Source organism: Aythya fuligula, chromosome 4 (assembly GCF_009819795.1).
Source record: "Aythya fuligula isolate bAytFul2 chromosome 4, bAytFul2.pri, whole genome shotgun sequence".
Lineage (NCBI taxonomy): Eukaryota > Metazoa > Chordata > Aves > Anseriformes > Anatidae > Aythya > Aythya fuligula.
In genome coordinates this window covers 35,991,968-36,009,377 of record NC_045562.1, presented here as the reverse complement: position 1 = coordinate 36,009,377, position 17,410 = coordinate 35,991,968, and the positions used below count along the sequence as shown (strand labels likewise).

The 17,410-nt window shown below is 38.4% G+C and overlaps 1 protein-coding gene across 5 annotated transcripts in view; it reads right to left on the bottom strand.

Annotated features, from left to right (window-relative positions):
- The window catches only part of INPP4B (inositol polyphosphate-4-phosphatase type II B), a 292,595-nt gene that overhangs the window by 149,042 nt on the left and 126,143 nt on the right, over positions 1-17,410 (bottom strand). For all 5 annotated transcript variants that reach the window (XM_032186552.1, XM_032186554.1, XM_032186553.1 and 2 more), the window contains 2 exons: positions 10,254-10,372; positions 8,308-8,424 (listed from right to left, as the gene is read on the bottom strand). In XM_032186552.1, coding sequence (XP_032042443.1) covers positions 8,308-8,424; positions 10,254-10,372 — 236 coding nt within the window. The remainder of the gene's footprint in view (positions 1-8,307; positions 8,425-10,253; positions 10,373-17,410) is intronic.

Sequence of the window (17,410 nt, the reverse complement as noted above, 5' to 3'; positions counted from 1 at the left end):
ACCCAGTTCCAACTCCCTGCAATGGGCAGGGACACCTCCCACTAGACCAGGTTTCCCAGGGCCCCATCCAGCCTGGCCTCCAGCACACCTCCAGGGATCCACAGATTCTCTGGGCAGCCTGGTCCACTGCCAAGTAATACACTGTCTAATAATTATGTAAAGAGGCTTTGATTACAATAAAATTCAATGATACACGCATTTCTAAAGGCACTGGAATTCCCAAATGATTACACAAGCCTTTCATGTTTATTCATCAAGTATTTAAAATACAGCAGAATATAAAATACAGCAGAATACAAAACATTTAGCTAGTTTACTGGGAGCAATCTACTAAGTTCTTCTAACAAAACTGCTCAAGAAAAGTCTCAAATTATGTCCAGAACCTATGATTCTTTCTTAAGTTGAAATGGAGTTATTTGTGCCACTTTACTTTATAAGTACAAAGTTTCAAATGCAAACATTCACTGTTTCTACCATATCCATGACGGTAAAGAACACTTTGGTTAGACACATGGTGGAGGGAAAAAATCTGTGCTAATAGATTGAATTTGTTCTGTTTTCTATTTCCAAGAGTACTCACAACAAAACTTTAATAGGAAAGAATTTTTTCCATTTTCAACTGCCTACGTTCATAACACAAAAATGCAAGACTTAGCACTGTTTCAAATACATTTCTTTTTATTCCATCAATTCTTGTTGTATTTAAAGATACTAAATATCATGCAGAAGTATTTTTGCACCGAAGGATCAGATTTCAAATATACTGTACCTTCTATTTTATCTTAATATTGCTCAGTGCCTTTCTATGAACTGAGATGCCTGAGAATTTGAAACAAATATGATTTTCAAGATGCTAAAAATTCGAGATAAAAACCTACAAACTTGCAGGAAGTCTTTTCATTATTTTCATTAGTCCTAAACCATGTTTTGAGAAAAAAAAATGAAGTGTCTTAGTGAAGATTAAGAGGCAAAAGCTACATTATTAACATCTATTTTTCTTTCTTTTTCAACATTTACGAGAAATTCATTTCCACTAATATACAATTTCAACAGCAAGGGAAAAAAGGGCATAAATTTATTTATTTATTTATTTATTACTGTGGTATAAAAACTATTACATGTAACAAAGTACTCTAAAGCCTTATTTGGAGGAAAAATGCCGCAAATAAAAAACATGAAAAATGAAACACGAGGAGCTCACAGTTGATTTTTCAAGGAGTTCAACACACCCACTCAAAGTTACAAGTGCTTCTATATCAACAAGAGAGGCATGTATTTGAGAGATTATTTTCCAGGTAGATTAACTACCAAAAATGAATCAAGCAGGCAAAACGGAGCCTTCCATACTGGGAAAAAAAAAAATCTTAAGTCATTCACTGCTTATTTTTTCACCTGCAGGGAGTGCCTCTCATTTTTAAGTACCGAGCAGCTATAGATGAATATGGCAACTGTTGCATCTATGATTATTATAATTAGGTGCAGATAAAGGCAAACATATGAGCTGTTTTCTCAAATGTCTGTTTGCCTTTTATGCATTTTAGAGTTCGTGCTGGTGTGATGGGATTAACTGATCATTCAGTTAAACAACAGGTAAATCCACAACCCGAACAGCCCTTTGAGTCATTCAAACTTGCCTGTGCTGCCACGTTTAGTAGAAGGAAATCCTACATGCTTGCAAAGTCTGGAACCTGCAAGGAAAGCCCAGGAACCTGCTGCCTGCCCCTAGGGCTGCGTATCCAACCTGACGGCATCACTGGCCACTTCTCCTTGGGATGCAGGAAACACCTGGGCCCAAGGCTCTAGAAGAGGAAACAGACCAACCTTTTGCAGCGACAGAAGCCCGTTCCTCAATCCGAGCTGATGTTTCCATAGCCAGATTGCTTCCATACTGACTAAAGAAACACCTTGCCTCCTCTACCCAGCCTTCTATGCTAGGTCCCCCTAGGTCATTAGAAATAAGACAGTCTGACAACCACCTTGGAAGTTGGACTATTCTGATGTCTTCTGTGCTAGATTAGCAAGGGAGGGAGTTATCTATGGATATGCATATACAGAGTACATGTAGAGGAGTGACACACTTGGAAGTGTTTTGGACAGCGCTAACAGATTAGAACAATTGTGCCTATGTTAGCAAAATCCATACCTAGTTAAAATGAGTTCTACCGAAAAAGATTACTGTTTGTTTTCCTACATTTAAAATGAGCAATTTCCAAGGCATCCTTCATATTCTTAGGGAACAATTGGTCTCATCACTCAAAGTTTCACAACAGTTTACCAGAGTCAGCTTTTAGCATCAACCTTTGCCTGATGTGAGACAACAGCAGCATTTGATTGACATAGCAGGTAAAAAACAAAGAGGAAAATTACCAAACAGTAGATCTCAACTTTCCCTGAAGACACAGCAATAAGGAAGAATTTGCCTCAATTGGAAAAAAAATATAAAAGAGTACGGAAAAAAAGTAGGAAGACAAATGGGATGTTTTGGAAGAGATGGATTTTGCAAAACCAAGTCCCTCCCCACTGAATTTTCAAGGTCTAGGCACAAACAGCAGTTAAAGCTACAAATGGACTAAGTTCAACGCACCTGTAGTTGTTCTGGTCTTGACATTTATCCCCAGTTCTCTTACAGATTCACTAAAGTGTAAGAAACCTTTTTTCCTTACACCTCAGCCACTTCAAAGAAGTATTTTGTTTCAATCTCAAACCAAATGAAAGTCAGTAGCTTGAATTTCCCTTTATGTTTCCAGACTTTTAAGAAATACCAAGAAAGACAGACAACAATGCTTAGGTGCATTCCACCCGCACACAACCAGAAAAACAGAAACAAATTTCCTCCCCCTATATTGCCATTACTGGCATTTGGTGACAGTACAGAATTTGAAACAAAAGGAAAACTGAATCTATCAAGTACATATTCATGAAGAAAGTCACAAGATTCTTAAAAGAAGCTTGAATAAAGGATTATTACAAGTATTTCTGTGGGTAGGACAGTGGTACAGTGCAATATTGCTCTATTAAAAATAAAGAAATAAGTTTCTAATTTAAGGCAATATTTCTCCACAAATCCTGCAGACATGACAGCGAACAGAGCTGAGAAAAGGAAGAATGTGAAGTGCTTTTTCTTTAAACAAAGAGCAGCACTTTCAACGCTACTTTGAGTTTTAAAGAAAAAAGAAGCCTTGCTTCAGAAGTTTTAGCGTTCACAAGAGCGAGGCACTAAGAGCACTCCGGTGCAGGCAGAGTGCAGGGAGATGATGTGCAAGCTTCCACATTTATCTCTGCTAATGCATTTCACATACCGCTCCGCAGCGCTACTAATATTCAAGCCGTGAGCCTCTTCAGCAGAAATGGCAAGTCACACCAAGCTGCGTGGTGGGTCTGTCATATAGATCGATGCCCACGAGGGAACAGGGAAGACTGTCACTTCAGATCTGGCTTCAAATCCAACTTAAAATGCCTTTTTCATGACAGACAGTCTTCATTTCCGACTCAACCCAGTGTGATTCAATTTTAACAGGGATACTTGCAGTACCAAGAAACACACAAAGAAAAAGCGTTCGTGAATTTTCATTCACTGTCAGCAAGTTTAGCGGAAGATTTAAAACTGAACAGTCAAAGACAAGTAATTTGAAGCCTAAATAAACTAGAACTTGTCACTTCATAATGCTTGTTCCCACATACAAATTTGCACTCCTATCTCTATTACTCTTTAAATAATAAAATTATAATTTATGTAATTAAGTAAAAAATGCAAGACCAGACTACATAATTCGTAATCTTTGAATTGCCTTTTATGTAACAAGTTTCTCCTTGCTCTCAGTAGGCAGTATTAGAGTGGTTATTCATACTCGGAACATCACGTGTGATTTCCAGTAGTTACATACATCCAAAGAAGATTGTCTTTACCTGCTGATATTTAAGATTAAAAAAAAAAAAAAAAAAGAAAAGAAAAAGAAATCAACTAAGTCTCTAAATGTAACTGTACAGAAATTTTCTGCTTTTGAAGCAAATTCTCAAGCTTCTGGATTCATTTCTCAAGCTTCTCAATTTGTTTCTTTCTGGAAGGGAAATCTGCAAAGGAGAGCTGCAAAGACCAGATACAGAAAGCAGTCACTGAGACTTCTGCCCCTTGCTTCCAGCACTTTTTCACATGTGCATCAAGAAGTGGCAGCACAACTCATTGCGTGCCATGCCAGAACATGATAACAGCATTTACCTGAACATCTCACTGCATTTAAATGAACACAATTCTAGATTGTGTTAATATAATAAAAGACAAGAATGTTTTCACGCCCACTTTACAGATAGAAAAGTCTGTGTAGGAAGAATTTAAGCTGGGTCTCTACCTGCATCAAATCAACACAAATCAGATGCAGAAACAGAAGAACCAACTGCAAAAACAAGCAAACAAAAACCTCACTATCACTCAATGCTACAGCACTTGCCTAAAAATAGTCACACTGTTCCATACAATGAAGTTCAGAGCGCTTGCTGCAGGACACAAATGTATGTATTTTAAATACAGAAAGACTGCTGCCTCCCAAACCAGTCACTTAGCACTCCCTCCCTTAATGTAACATGAATTCATCTATTTCACATCTTCTGCAGATCTGTCATGCAGCAGTGTTACCCAACTTGCACTACACATTATTTTCAAAGAGAATTAATCCTGCTTCAGCATTAGAAGTTGCTAGACCAAACTGAGCAATCCTGCATGTTTATCAAAAAGCTAAGAATAGCGTGCCTGTGCAAAAGCCATACAGTGGTGATATTTCAACAACGTTCAAGCCTCTAATCCAAATTTCCTTGGACAATGATTTAAAGAACAGGTGCAGCCCAAGCATTTAGACAAAACCCTACCATCAAAAAATCTCAAAGGCAGTGCAACTCAAGCCAGTGAAACCAACTTGCTTATGGCAACATGGGAAGAAAATCTTTCTGATGTTGAAACAGATGTCACTGTACATTTTTCAGAACATGGCATTATCCACTGCTTTGTATGCATGGCCTCGCTGGATTTACATTACATTTCGTGAACACTCTATTAGCTTCTTTATTCCAGCTATATCCAAGTTAAGTAGGAATAGCATCGTCTTTATTAGAAGCTTCTATTTACATGAAAATTTACAGTAACCAATTCCCCTCATGTTCTGTTTTCTCCATAACAAAAGTTGTCTCATTTTATTAAGAAGTCTCAATTACAGACAACCTGATACAGCCAAGATATAATTATGATCAACATCAAACAGACATGCAAAGAAAGGGAAAAGTGCAGCTAGGACATCCAGCGTGTAAAGCACAGTGAATGTGATACCAGTTGCACAGTACTTAAATATAGTTAAGCTGCTCTTCTGTTATAAATGCAAGTTAAATGACAGACAAGACTGAAGCCAACTACCTGTTTTCTCATATAAGCATTGCAAGGTTATTTATTTATTTATTTATTTAGAGCAGCATAAACAGCGTATCAGCAATGCAAAAAAAAAAATCTGGTTGTCTGTCACTAGGGAGCATACCCTTACACTTTACGTCACGACCTGTGTGTACAAGCTGACAAGTATCTAAATATTTCTGCATTACAGCAAAAATCCAATTGGATTGAAAACAAGGCCTAATCTTTTTCTGTACAGACAAAACTAGGCTTAGGCAAAACACAAGAAATCTTTTTGTCCTGTGAGATACATACTGCCCTTTCCCTACTTTCTCTACAGTCCTCTATTTGTGACAGTAACATCCTGCTCAAAGCTTGACTAACACACAGAATTTATTTCCTTTAACTTCATTTAAAATTACTAGAGAAATGAGAAATAAGAAATGAATAAGCATATTGCTGAACTGCAGTGTGGTGAGTGATATCAGCTACTTTGAAATGGCTAACTTAAGTACTAGGAGTAGAATAACTCTGATATTGTGGGATTTTTTTTTTTACTGTGGCTTTTTGTCCAATTTCTGCAAAACATTCAGCAGTCAAATCCTAGGTTTTTTCTGCCATAAACAATCACTTTCATGAGCTGGAGACAAATATGACCAGCCTTGAAGCACAGCTGAGCATAGCACAGAACACCCAGCAACCTTGGATTTTCTTCACCCCATGGGGATTGCCTGTGTTGGAGTTTGCAGGGATGGCAAGGCTACGTGTTGTGGTCACAAGCTGTGGCAGCAGTTTGTGTGGACCAAAGGAGCCAACTTCACTGTAGCCTGGATAACTGTAACTGTAAAGCCACAACACTTGGTACAAGCTCTCTGCAAAAGGGATGCATCCCACTTCTTGAATCATAAAACAAGCACTGAGCTCTGTAGCACTGCTGCCAAGCCAGTGGTAATATCAAGCTAGCTCACTTTAAGCTGACTTTTATGAATGTAGATACATCTCCAAGACTCAAAACAAGACAAACAAAACCACCTGAACTAACAGGAAAGTGTGACAGCTTCCAGTTATAGGAAAGAAAGTCAAGCCATTAGTTTTTTCCTTGCTCATATTCCAGGAAATAAGCCAAAGTCCAAATATTGCCACAAATCAAGTCTCAACCTGGGTGGCCCAGGGTCATTCACACATGCTGCAATATACCCTGATTTTGATCTCACAGCTGATTTAATCTTTTCTTACCTATAAACAGCTTTAAGAAAGCTGACTATTAAAAAAGGCTAAATGCACGTAAAACAGATGGCATTAACATTTTCCAATTTCCAAAGGAAAATATTACGTCTCCAGAGTCTTACGAGCTATATTAATTTGATTCTCTGGGACAGACTCCAGTTCTGTACTCAATTATAAGGAACAGTTGCAAAAGTTTCTTTAAAGTTCTTAAAAGCTATCAAATTATATTCATGCTCTAGACTAGATCTTTCATATGTAGTTTGTCCTGTAGAATGGGCAGTATATGTCTAGAAGGAAAGTACAGGGATAGGTCTACAAATCAAGTCCATTTTTGCCCTTACAGATGCAATATTATTATCCATCATGCTGTCAGTCACAATAGCTTAAGAACTGGAAGGGATGGGACAAAGTCAAACCCCTTTCACATAATTCCTGTATCTGTTCATAGGTGACAATTCTATTGAAGAAACAGCAGATACCATTTGTAGCCCATAAATCTAAACCACAATCAAGAATTAAATCACTCTCATTCTGAGAAGTGTACACTCCCCTGCCCAGTTAATTCTAAACAGAAAAAAATACCTTAGTCTATAAATTGAAAGAAATCCACATTCTACAGGTAAAATACTCCACCGACTCCCATTAAAGAGAAGAGCAAGGAGAAAGAACTAACCTGTTTGCTCACGAATCTAAAATTTAAACAAACGTATCAACTATTTTCTATCTTCAAAAAATATAGAGGTCCTCTGAACATAACTTCACTCACGTAAGCAGTTCAAAGACAGTCAGAAGTTAAGCTATGCCTTTAATTTCCTTCTTATGGGTAATGACTGCATATACAGGCATGACATGAGCTCATATAGTCTTTAATCAAATTGGGGGCCAATTACAGACACATAAAGAGCAATTCAGCTAATTAAATACAGGTTTCAAGGGCTGCTTTCAACGCCTATCAGCTGGAGTCCAGCTGTCAGACAAAAAACACAATTCTCTCATAGGTCCTATCATATCTTCAAGTGCTGTAAGTCTGTCCTAGATCACCTGGAGCACACAAAATGGCACAAGGTCTATGTCTGACACTTAAACCACTCAAATAGTCCCACTGACCTCCACATATCATCTGAAATAACTGTTTCTGAACATAAGAAGCTGACATAGTAACCAAAAATGTATTACGTTGGAATCCAAATGGTTCACCCTTGGTAGCGGACACAATTTTGGACCCTTAAGAATCAGTAATAGCAGGAGTCATAGTAGAGTTGCAGGTATCACCTCCCAAGAGGTTAAAATTCAAAACGACCATCCCCCTCAAACATCACATTACAGGTTCTATTATTAACCTGGTTTTGTCATAAAAGTAAAATATGATCAGAAACATATTTCTGAAAATTTGATGTTATCTCAATCTATTCCGTATGTTCTCTGCCATCAAAAAGCACACAGGAGCAATCTTTTATTTCCCAGAAATGTGTTCTGATTGATGTAACCAATTAAACAATAGCAAAGAGTCTGTTTAAAGCTAATGGTTCTTTCTCTATTCTTTAACATGGTAACAAAAAGTACATTTTAGATACAACAGAAAAGCAAAACCAATTCTACGTATCCTCATTTCTTTAGTATGTAAACCTGCTAAAGAGGGCCAATGAACACCGCAGTGACAAACTTAAATACTCAATAAGATTTTGCAAGCAATGAAGCAAAACACTCACCGTGTCTTGAGATTTATCTTTGACATCGTAGACCGTTAGTTTTATTTTCGTCTCCTCATAGATGGGGTACTCCGGTGGGAATGTCACACCAGTCAAAAACAGTGGATCTCTTGTTCCCTGCGTAACACAAGTAAATATTCAGTAAGGTAACAGCTGTGCAATATGTAGCATGCCATTAGGGATGCACGTACAGAAACAGTGAGCTCCTTAGAAGTAGTTAGTTGTTCATCTCTCTCTGCTGTAGAAATCCCAGTGTTACATAAAATTAATAACAAACTGGACAACTTCACAATTTTTTCACAGTGGAAAAGAATTTAAGTGCTTCTGAAACAGAGTTCAGCTGCATGCCATCAAACAGTTCAGTCTGCAGGCATCAATATGTGAAATAATGATCTGTAATAAGCAGTGTCCTGTGGTACTTTCAGGAAGTATTTCAAAATATACCTTAATTTAAACCCATAAATAACATTTCTTAGTTGTTGTGTAAATGAAGTCATAATAAAATGTCTATAGAAATGCTACAGAAACCACGTATTACATTAAGGATACTGATTTTTTGGAGGGGCTACATTTCCTTTCTTTGGATAGTAATAGACTAAGACAACATTCCTATGTTTTGTAACATTAGGATCACATCTGAAGGCTGTACAAAGAAGTTACTGTATCATAATTTCAAATATATAAACAATTAAATTGATCATGTAAAATCTTTGCCTGTAACTCCTTAATGTTCAATTATAACCAAAAAAGCCCTCCCAAAGGTTACGAGACTAGTATCCTTAAATTCTCTATTAAGTGAAATAAAGTTTCTAGCATGATGAACATAACTTCACTTGCCAAAATAGCTTTCCTGCCTCCTCCTCCCCCAAAGCCTGACTGTGAAAGAAGCTAAGAGCCTTGACAGAAATTGATGTGTTTACTCATGCCCTCAAACATATCCTGTATCAGGAGATTGTGTTAGGAAATGCATGCACTTCTATTAAAAACAAAAACAAAAACAAAACAAAACAAAAAAAAAACACACAACACTATTCTATCTTCCACACGACATCATTCCAGACAGTCTGCAATGAAACATCCTGAGCAGATACAAGGTATTTGAATTAAGCAGTTTCAGGACGGTAGGTGGCTGCAACTATAACCATTTAATTAGTAGTTAGGTGGTATGAAGATCACAAAGAGCTCATGAAATATTCTCACTGTGTTTAAGTTAAAACAAGCCTTCGGTAAAGTAAGTTCAGGTGTGTATTTACAATAAGACTTCGCTGTTCTTAATGAATCTCTACAGCAAATCAAACAAGTTACACCTACATTGTCTGCTCAGACTTAAATAATTTTCCATGTAAACAGTTTTTGCTGTTTGTGACACTAATGCTTACAGGGAAAATGAAAACTAGCAAAACAGCCTGAGACAACTTGTGCTGTATTATGCAATTCAAGTTACTAATTATTTTATATGAATTCAGACATAACATACACACTTCTCCTAATAGTAGGCTAATATTTTTCAAGTTGCAAAAATGTCAACTTTCCAAAAGAGAAAAAATAAACCGAAGTATAAATCTACTTAACGTGCCTGCATTCTTCTGTAATTTCAAAATACTTTCCATACACTTCACATTTAGCTTTATTTTGCATAGTCTTGCTCTTTCAAGAGCAACTACTCCCTGTTCAGTCTAGACCAGTGTGTGAAGAAGCGGAGTATTTTCTATGTCTCTGCTTGGAAAAACAGAGCTTTCATGAAAAGGCAAGTTCATTTCTAACTGTTTGTCCTGGTCAAATGCCAAGAACTACAGAACACTCCTAGGTATGCCCTGTTAACAGCTAGAGCGTGCTTGCCTTACTTAAGACTATGCACTAACTTGCTTTATTTCTCATTCACTTTCTCAAGAAAAAAATGAGCAACTCATTAATCAACATGTTAATTGAATAAGAAAGACTCTCACCTCCACGATTTCAGTGCTTGAATACCTCGTCAAAATGTGCTCTGCTGGATGTACCACTGAGACTTGTATAAATGTATTCAGCTTCCGATCACGGGTAGCAGCCACTAGACCCTTGCATGCTGGAGACAGTACAAAAGAAAAATAAAATACTCAAATGAGAACTCTGGGAAAACTCTGCCACAAGCACAGGACAAAGCAGACCACGCTAGCTCCAGATCAAATCTCCAGAGACAAGCCGATTTAACAGAGGAAGTACCTTGGAAGTAACTTACAGAAATAGGAAGTCACATGCTGCAGAACTGAACGGAGATTTCGTTTCCACTAAAAATACTCACAGCTTCTGCAAAGCTCCCTGCCAGAGGCTCATCAGCTCCGGTATATGAATGCGCGCGCACATACCCACACACACACACGTTGGGATAGTGGGTAATTTTACATAAGCATTCATTTAATTTGCCTCAAAATCTTCGCAGCCTGAAATGATCATCTCTTTTCTGTCAATTCTCACAGTATATGACCACTTGAAAGACATTCTAAACCAGTTCAATGCTATCAGTCATTAGACTGGTTTACATAGCCTGACACCACATCACCAACTTTTCACTAGAACTAACGGAGAAAAAAAATCTACATACCCAAAAGCAGACAGCAAAATAACCAATTCTTGTTAGTGACTGGCATATACATGAAAAGTGTAATTGTATTCTGGCTATATGACATCATCATTAAAACTCATTTTACTTGGTAAATATGGAACAATCCCATTCTTGTTTAATAATTCATTCTTAACCTAGACTTATAGTCATGCAGATGGTCAAGTTCACTCAGACTAAAATACCTCAAAGCCTTCTGGAAGAAAACTGGGGGGGGTGGGGGGGGACAGGGAGGGAGGAAGGTAAAAGCACCAAAGAAAAAAAAAGGAGGGGGAAGAAACAAAAGCACAATTAATTGCTTTGCATACAGGACATGTACTAACAGGGCATTGGCTCAAAAACAAAACCCATGCACCTTATATTCCGTAATGAACACACAACAGTGAGTACTGCAATAAGATTTATCCAGCGTTTTCTGTATTGCATAGAACTACTCTGGGATCCTAGAATCCTGGGGGAAGAAAAGAAAAGCCTATGGTTTCAGAGAGGCTAATTGTCAAGAAAGAGCTAGGGACATTTTCTAACAGTCACTGCCAACCAGGGGCTTCCTCAAGTGCAGCTGACCTTTAACTTTCTAAAGGTGAGGCAGATTATCCTCACAGTAAGCAAACCTGGTCTGATGAGAAGGCAAGGAAAGCTCTGATGCACACAAAAGGCCAACTCAGCTTGGTTTATATTTTTTCCCCCTTTGGGTTTGCACCTGCTGATTGAGTATTACATAAAAAAACCTGCCCAAAGGTATTGTGTTTTTTTTCCCCTACTCTTCCATAATGGTTTAAAAGAGAACAAGAAAACAGTTAAATCCAACTTTCATGGAATATCTTTAAGTTTCTGCTTTAGCACAAATTTCCAATGATACTTGTCAAGTCTCAAGCTGACCTTCATCATTTGGTGGTAAAAAAAAAAATAGGGTAACAATAAAGGTTTGTGCACGATGGAGTCTTCATGAAGTAGCACCAGACTTGAATAGCAAGTTGCCAGCGATTCTTTATCTCTAAGGCTCACCATACTATTGAAATCACTCTAAATATCAGTAACATCTGACAGGCCCAGCAGAATTATTTCAGTATATTTACTAAAAAGCACTTAAAGCACAAAAGGTCGGGCAGACACCTGCCACTTTGAGCTACAGCCTTTCTAAAGCTCATCGCAAGACCCTGAAGTAACAGTCTGCCAGCAACCACACCTGGCATAATGAATTGGTACGAAATCATCAGAACTTCAACTTCCACTGACAGCCACTGACACCCCAAATCCTTACACCGCCATCCAACCCTTAAATGGCTGGTCCACTCTGTATTCCTGCTTTCAGAAGGCAGCACTTTAGGACATGCTGTTTCAAAGGAACAACAAGAAAGCTGATGTTCCCTACCAGAACCTGGAACACTAACAGACATTCAGTCAAATTTTTCACAGCCATCACAAAGGAAGGCTAGCAAGCTCACATTTCAGTGGACCTCCAAAGATGACAGGAATATATAAGAAGGTAAACACAAAAAAAGACAAACTTTGTGGGGAAAAAAAATAAAATACAGAGGCTGTAGCAAGAACCCTACAGCTGAAGTTTTATAAGAAGTACTAGTGCACGGTGAACAAAGGTAAATCCCTCAATAAATGGAAGCTTGATTTACCTATGGAATATCTCAAAAACATGAACCAAATAGGACTAAGTTTTCTATCAGCCTATTCATACAGGCTTTTATGCAATTGAAAAAACTTTAAAAGATAGGAAGAAGACTGTACCAAGTGGTCACCATCTTGATGGTATCTGAGCACAGGAGACCATTCATTTCTATGACTGTAAGGAAACCAGTCAGTAAATCATTTCCTCGTAAACAGGCAGCCTAGCAACATGATCTGGAATTTTACTGGATAGAGTTGATGTGAAAATAATTCATCTGCATACCTCCAGTTGGGAGGATCAGCACAAAGTACCACAAGTCTCTGGGCAGAAAGATAGATGAAATAAAATGAAACACTCATCTACTGTGCTGACAGTTATTTGTGCCTACTATGACATGGGGCTACTGCTGCTCACAGCCACCCTTCAGTCAGAGAAGACACTCAATAAGGTTGTCACTGGCAGAGAATAGAAGATTTGGAGTGACACAGAATGTGTCAGTTTGGGCACTCCAGCACATCACTTCCCTTAAAAATGCCCTGAATGACATGTTTAACAAAACGTAAGGGCTTCTTTTTAGCTGATAGGAGAAGTTTGTTTTATCTTACTCACATCCTGTCCAGTTCCACAGACCCACTTGGAATTATTGCCCCTTGAACTATTTTACAGGCAGCACCTCTGACAATCTGAAGTCTTCCCAAAGAAACAGGCAACACTCTTTGGACAGGTTTAACATTACATGGCTATGCAAGATAACACAAACTGGACGCTCTGAATTTAAATAGATCTGTTGAACATGACCAACAAGTTATTCAAAAGAAACTGATGAAAATACAAACACAAAATGCAGAGCAAGGCTGTTTTCTTAACACAGTGAAAGCAGGTAACCTAATGTTAATATACTTCACACCATAACCTACATTCACGCTGACCATACTTCGGTCACACTACTTCTCAATACCTCACTATGCTTGAATTAATTCTGGAAAAACTCATCAACAAAACTCAGGGAACTGAAGTGACAGCTTGTACTTACATGCCAAAGTTATATGAATCTACTCATTGTGACTGTTGACTCAGTGTGCAAAAGCCTGAGTCATCCATTCCCCTGGTGATCCCATCTCGGCTGAGCCTACCAGTGTACAATGAATGTTTAAGGAAGAACTGCATTAGGAATAATTTATGTTTTCGTATCAACAAAGCACAAGTTAAGATAGCAAGAAGAAACCATTCCTCTGTGTAACAAACAAGGAAAAAGAAGGAAAAACACAGCAAGGGAATCACTACGTGTGGAACAAGATGACAGGCTGAATGGAAACAGCATTCTGGAATATGTTTTCAAATATATGTTTATGTATTGTCCAAAATATTATGGTCTATGTATAAAACTGTCTTACCATTTGAAACACCTTAAATCATAAAATATTTAAACACTGGTATCATTCAGCACTTATTTCTAAAGAATAAAAGCAAAGTGAATATTAATTAGTTTCATTTTCATTGCTGTAGCTGTTCTATGATTAAGGCTATGAAATTATTCACAAATACCAGTAAACAAGTGCTCCTTTGCTACCAGTCATGCCTATACATTGTCACGCACGCTCTGCTACCACGCATACAAGCTGTGTGTGCAGTAAACACAAGCTGGGTAAGAAGATGTTTGCTTTCTGAGTTCTGCCCCATGCAGTATTTCCCTGATATCCATCCCTCACACACTGCATGCTGCTGGCTGCGTTCTTCATCTTCTCCACCTGGGTGCACAATGCATGTAAAGACAACACAAGGCAATGACTGGTTACTGCTTGGCCAGAACCAAGCCATGCTGCAAGCAGCAGAACCTAGCTTCATGTTTTCAGTAACAGAGACATGGTAGAGGGGGAATTTTCTGAAAACATTAGTGGTATAGAACAGAGAACAGGGAGAAAGTCTAAAAAATATACACTAAAGGAGAACGGGGGCACTAAAGGAGAAGCAGTGTGGAAATTCTTCAGCTACCTTCCCTGAAACTACAATGATTCTGACCAGGTGTTCAACATGGCTCCAAGCAGCAAGTCCACTGCAGCCAGAAGAAATGAATCTGGCAGAGACAGGTGCAGATGCAGCTTCTCCCAGAACTGAAAAAGCTCCAGCAGCTGGAACAAGCTACGTGGGCAGAGAGAAAGACAGACATCCTCTGCTCAGAGTTGTTTGGGAGAGAAGCCAAGGACTAGACTAAAACTTTGCAATGTTTGTACATGTTGGACAGTAGGGGAAATAACAACACATTGGTGAATGTCTTAACAATCTAGGGATTCACAGGGTCCGTGTGTTAGCCAACATTGTAATTAGTGAGGTAGCTTTTTCTCTAACCAGTGGCAGAAACAACCCCATTTCCCATGACTTCATTCCTTCCCATTTTCCAAACCCAGACACATGCCAAGGGAGAGGAATTAACCACTATCCCTGCTTTCTCCACAGCACGCTATTTTGTATGCACTTGGAACAGAAGATCAGCAGGATCTGAAGATAAGTGGCATGGGAGAAGCCTGTGTCTCACACAGACATATATATGTGAACATCATGTTCAATTTTTTTTTTCCATTTCATTGGCATTATAGCCTCATTACTATCCCAAAGCAACTTAGTTTATAAATAGTAATGTACAATCTGTCTTTATAGACAAATTAACTGAGGTGTAGCAATTCCTTAGTGGGCAAAAGGATACATTAACTAAGAGCACTGCACAATCAGACTTGTGCAACGTGTAACTCTGAAGTGCACATTTTATTTTCCTCCACCCCAGGGGTGGTATAAGAGGAGAATGTGTGCAAAGCCACTGCTCCTGCCTCCACTGAACACACACTGCTAACCAAGCTTGCTGAGAAGATACCTCCAGCCAGGCACACAAAGGCTTCAGAATAATCCCAGAATAATCCAATTTCTGAATCTACAGGGAAAAAAAATGGCCATATTTGATTTAGGATTGTAAAGATAACTGCAAGAGGGAAAAGAACCAGAGAGAAATGCGTCATCTGTACCTCAAAACATGCCAGAAAGCAACTGAGGCAGTGTTTGAGGACTGCTAGTAACTCAGGATGGTGTTAATGGCCACCAGCTAGTGTCCCACAATTAGTTTCTGTTTTTAAATCACGAATACTACTAACTGGATATCCCATTTATGTGTCAGCAACAATGCTTCAGTTTACTGGTGGGTAAGAACACCTCTGCCTAGGAAGTAGAAAGGACAGATGCCTACACTACAAAGAGGTCAATCCCACAGCAATTTGCCACGTGGACTCCCAGTGAAATTCACAGCATAACCCTGAGTATTAAGAAAGGACATCCAAGTAAAGCTCCATTGATTTTTACTTAAAAAAGCTTTAAGATCACATTTCCTGTCTCTGGGAATGAGAGCCTTGTATGAAAACAGAACACCTATCTGTTCTCTGCAATGTACAGCTGGTTCCTGAAGTAACCTAGCTGCATCACAAGGAAATGCACATACATAATACAGTTAAGTATCCTTCAGGGATGCTTGTAATTAACAGTGGGAAGAAAATTTCTACCAACAGTCCAAGGAAAAAAGATGATGAGAAAGTTGTATTAGACGAAACAAAGATACCTATGGAATTTCTACAAATACAGGTTTAAAAAAAATCAAAACAATATTAGCAATACTGACTGTAAGTAATATTTCACTATGCTATGTAGAAAAACATCAATCATTTCCCACCTTATTTGCAGCTTATTGAATACAACTATTCAGGAATCATTGAAATAAGATAGAAACAAGGGCTGCTGGGAGAAAGCACTGTATGCTGATGGGAGATGTGATCATGCCCAGCAGTCAAGATGCAAGCTGTACTCAAACCATTTGCATAGGAAATGATAAGACTGGTTGGAATTATCACTGAATATCTCAAGTGTTGAATTTCAGGACAAGTTCTGCCCACTCTGGGTTTTGCAGTACTAGAGAAATGTCAGTTTGTATTTTGTGTTTTACTCTAAGTTTCACGGTAGAATAGAGCATCAAGTATGGAACTTATAAACTGTATCCTACTTTCTCCAAAAAGCTAAAATAAATGCCAAGGCTTAGACCATAACTTCGCATGGATGATACCGGCAGCAATAATAGTCATTTCCTGAGCGTGGGTTTCAATTCTTGTGATGTGTTAGAGCAGGCCTTTTTCATACTGCTTCCTTACCATTCAGCCTAGACAACTCCAGTTATTTATAGAGCATAATTATGATAGATGCAAGAAACTCAGGAAACTGGCTGACTGGATCAACGTACAGCTCACAGGCGTTGTATTGTCACTGAAGAAGGGAGTGCGTGACTACTTGAGTTAACCACCCATTCTGTGCGACTTACGTTTAGGTCGTGCAGTTAATCCATTACTAACTTGTTAGATGATCTGCTCCAACACATTCATTGCTAGCAATCACACACCTCCACACTTCAGCTACCTTTGTGTTCTAGACTCATCTACACACTGGCAAGGTCACGGAAGTCATTTTCTAGCTTTGCTCAGACCAGCTGGTTTCTTAAGTCATGAAGCAGAGAACAAACTGCTCTGGATTTGTATTTTTTTTTTTATCACCTTTACCTTTGGAAACTCTAGAGTACCTTTTTTATACAGTGCCATATTCAGTTATAAAAGCATAATTGTTTCAAAAAATATTACATTTCCTTATTAAGCACACTGTGCATATAACAGTACAGTTCTCAAATGCTGTAGTAGTCTACAGCCAGCAAAGCAGAGCTTTTGCTCATATTTTAGGCTTTTAGTTACCATCTATACCTTCTGTCCAAAGCTATTCTGACTGTGGCACTGCCTGTTAACAGTGTTTTTGCTCTGCCCTGAAGGGGACTTCAGTTCTCTGGTGATAGTAATGAGGAAAGT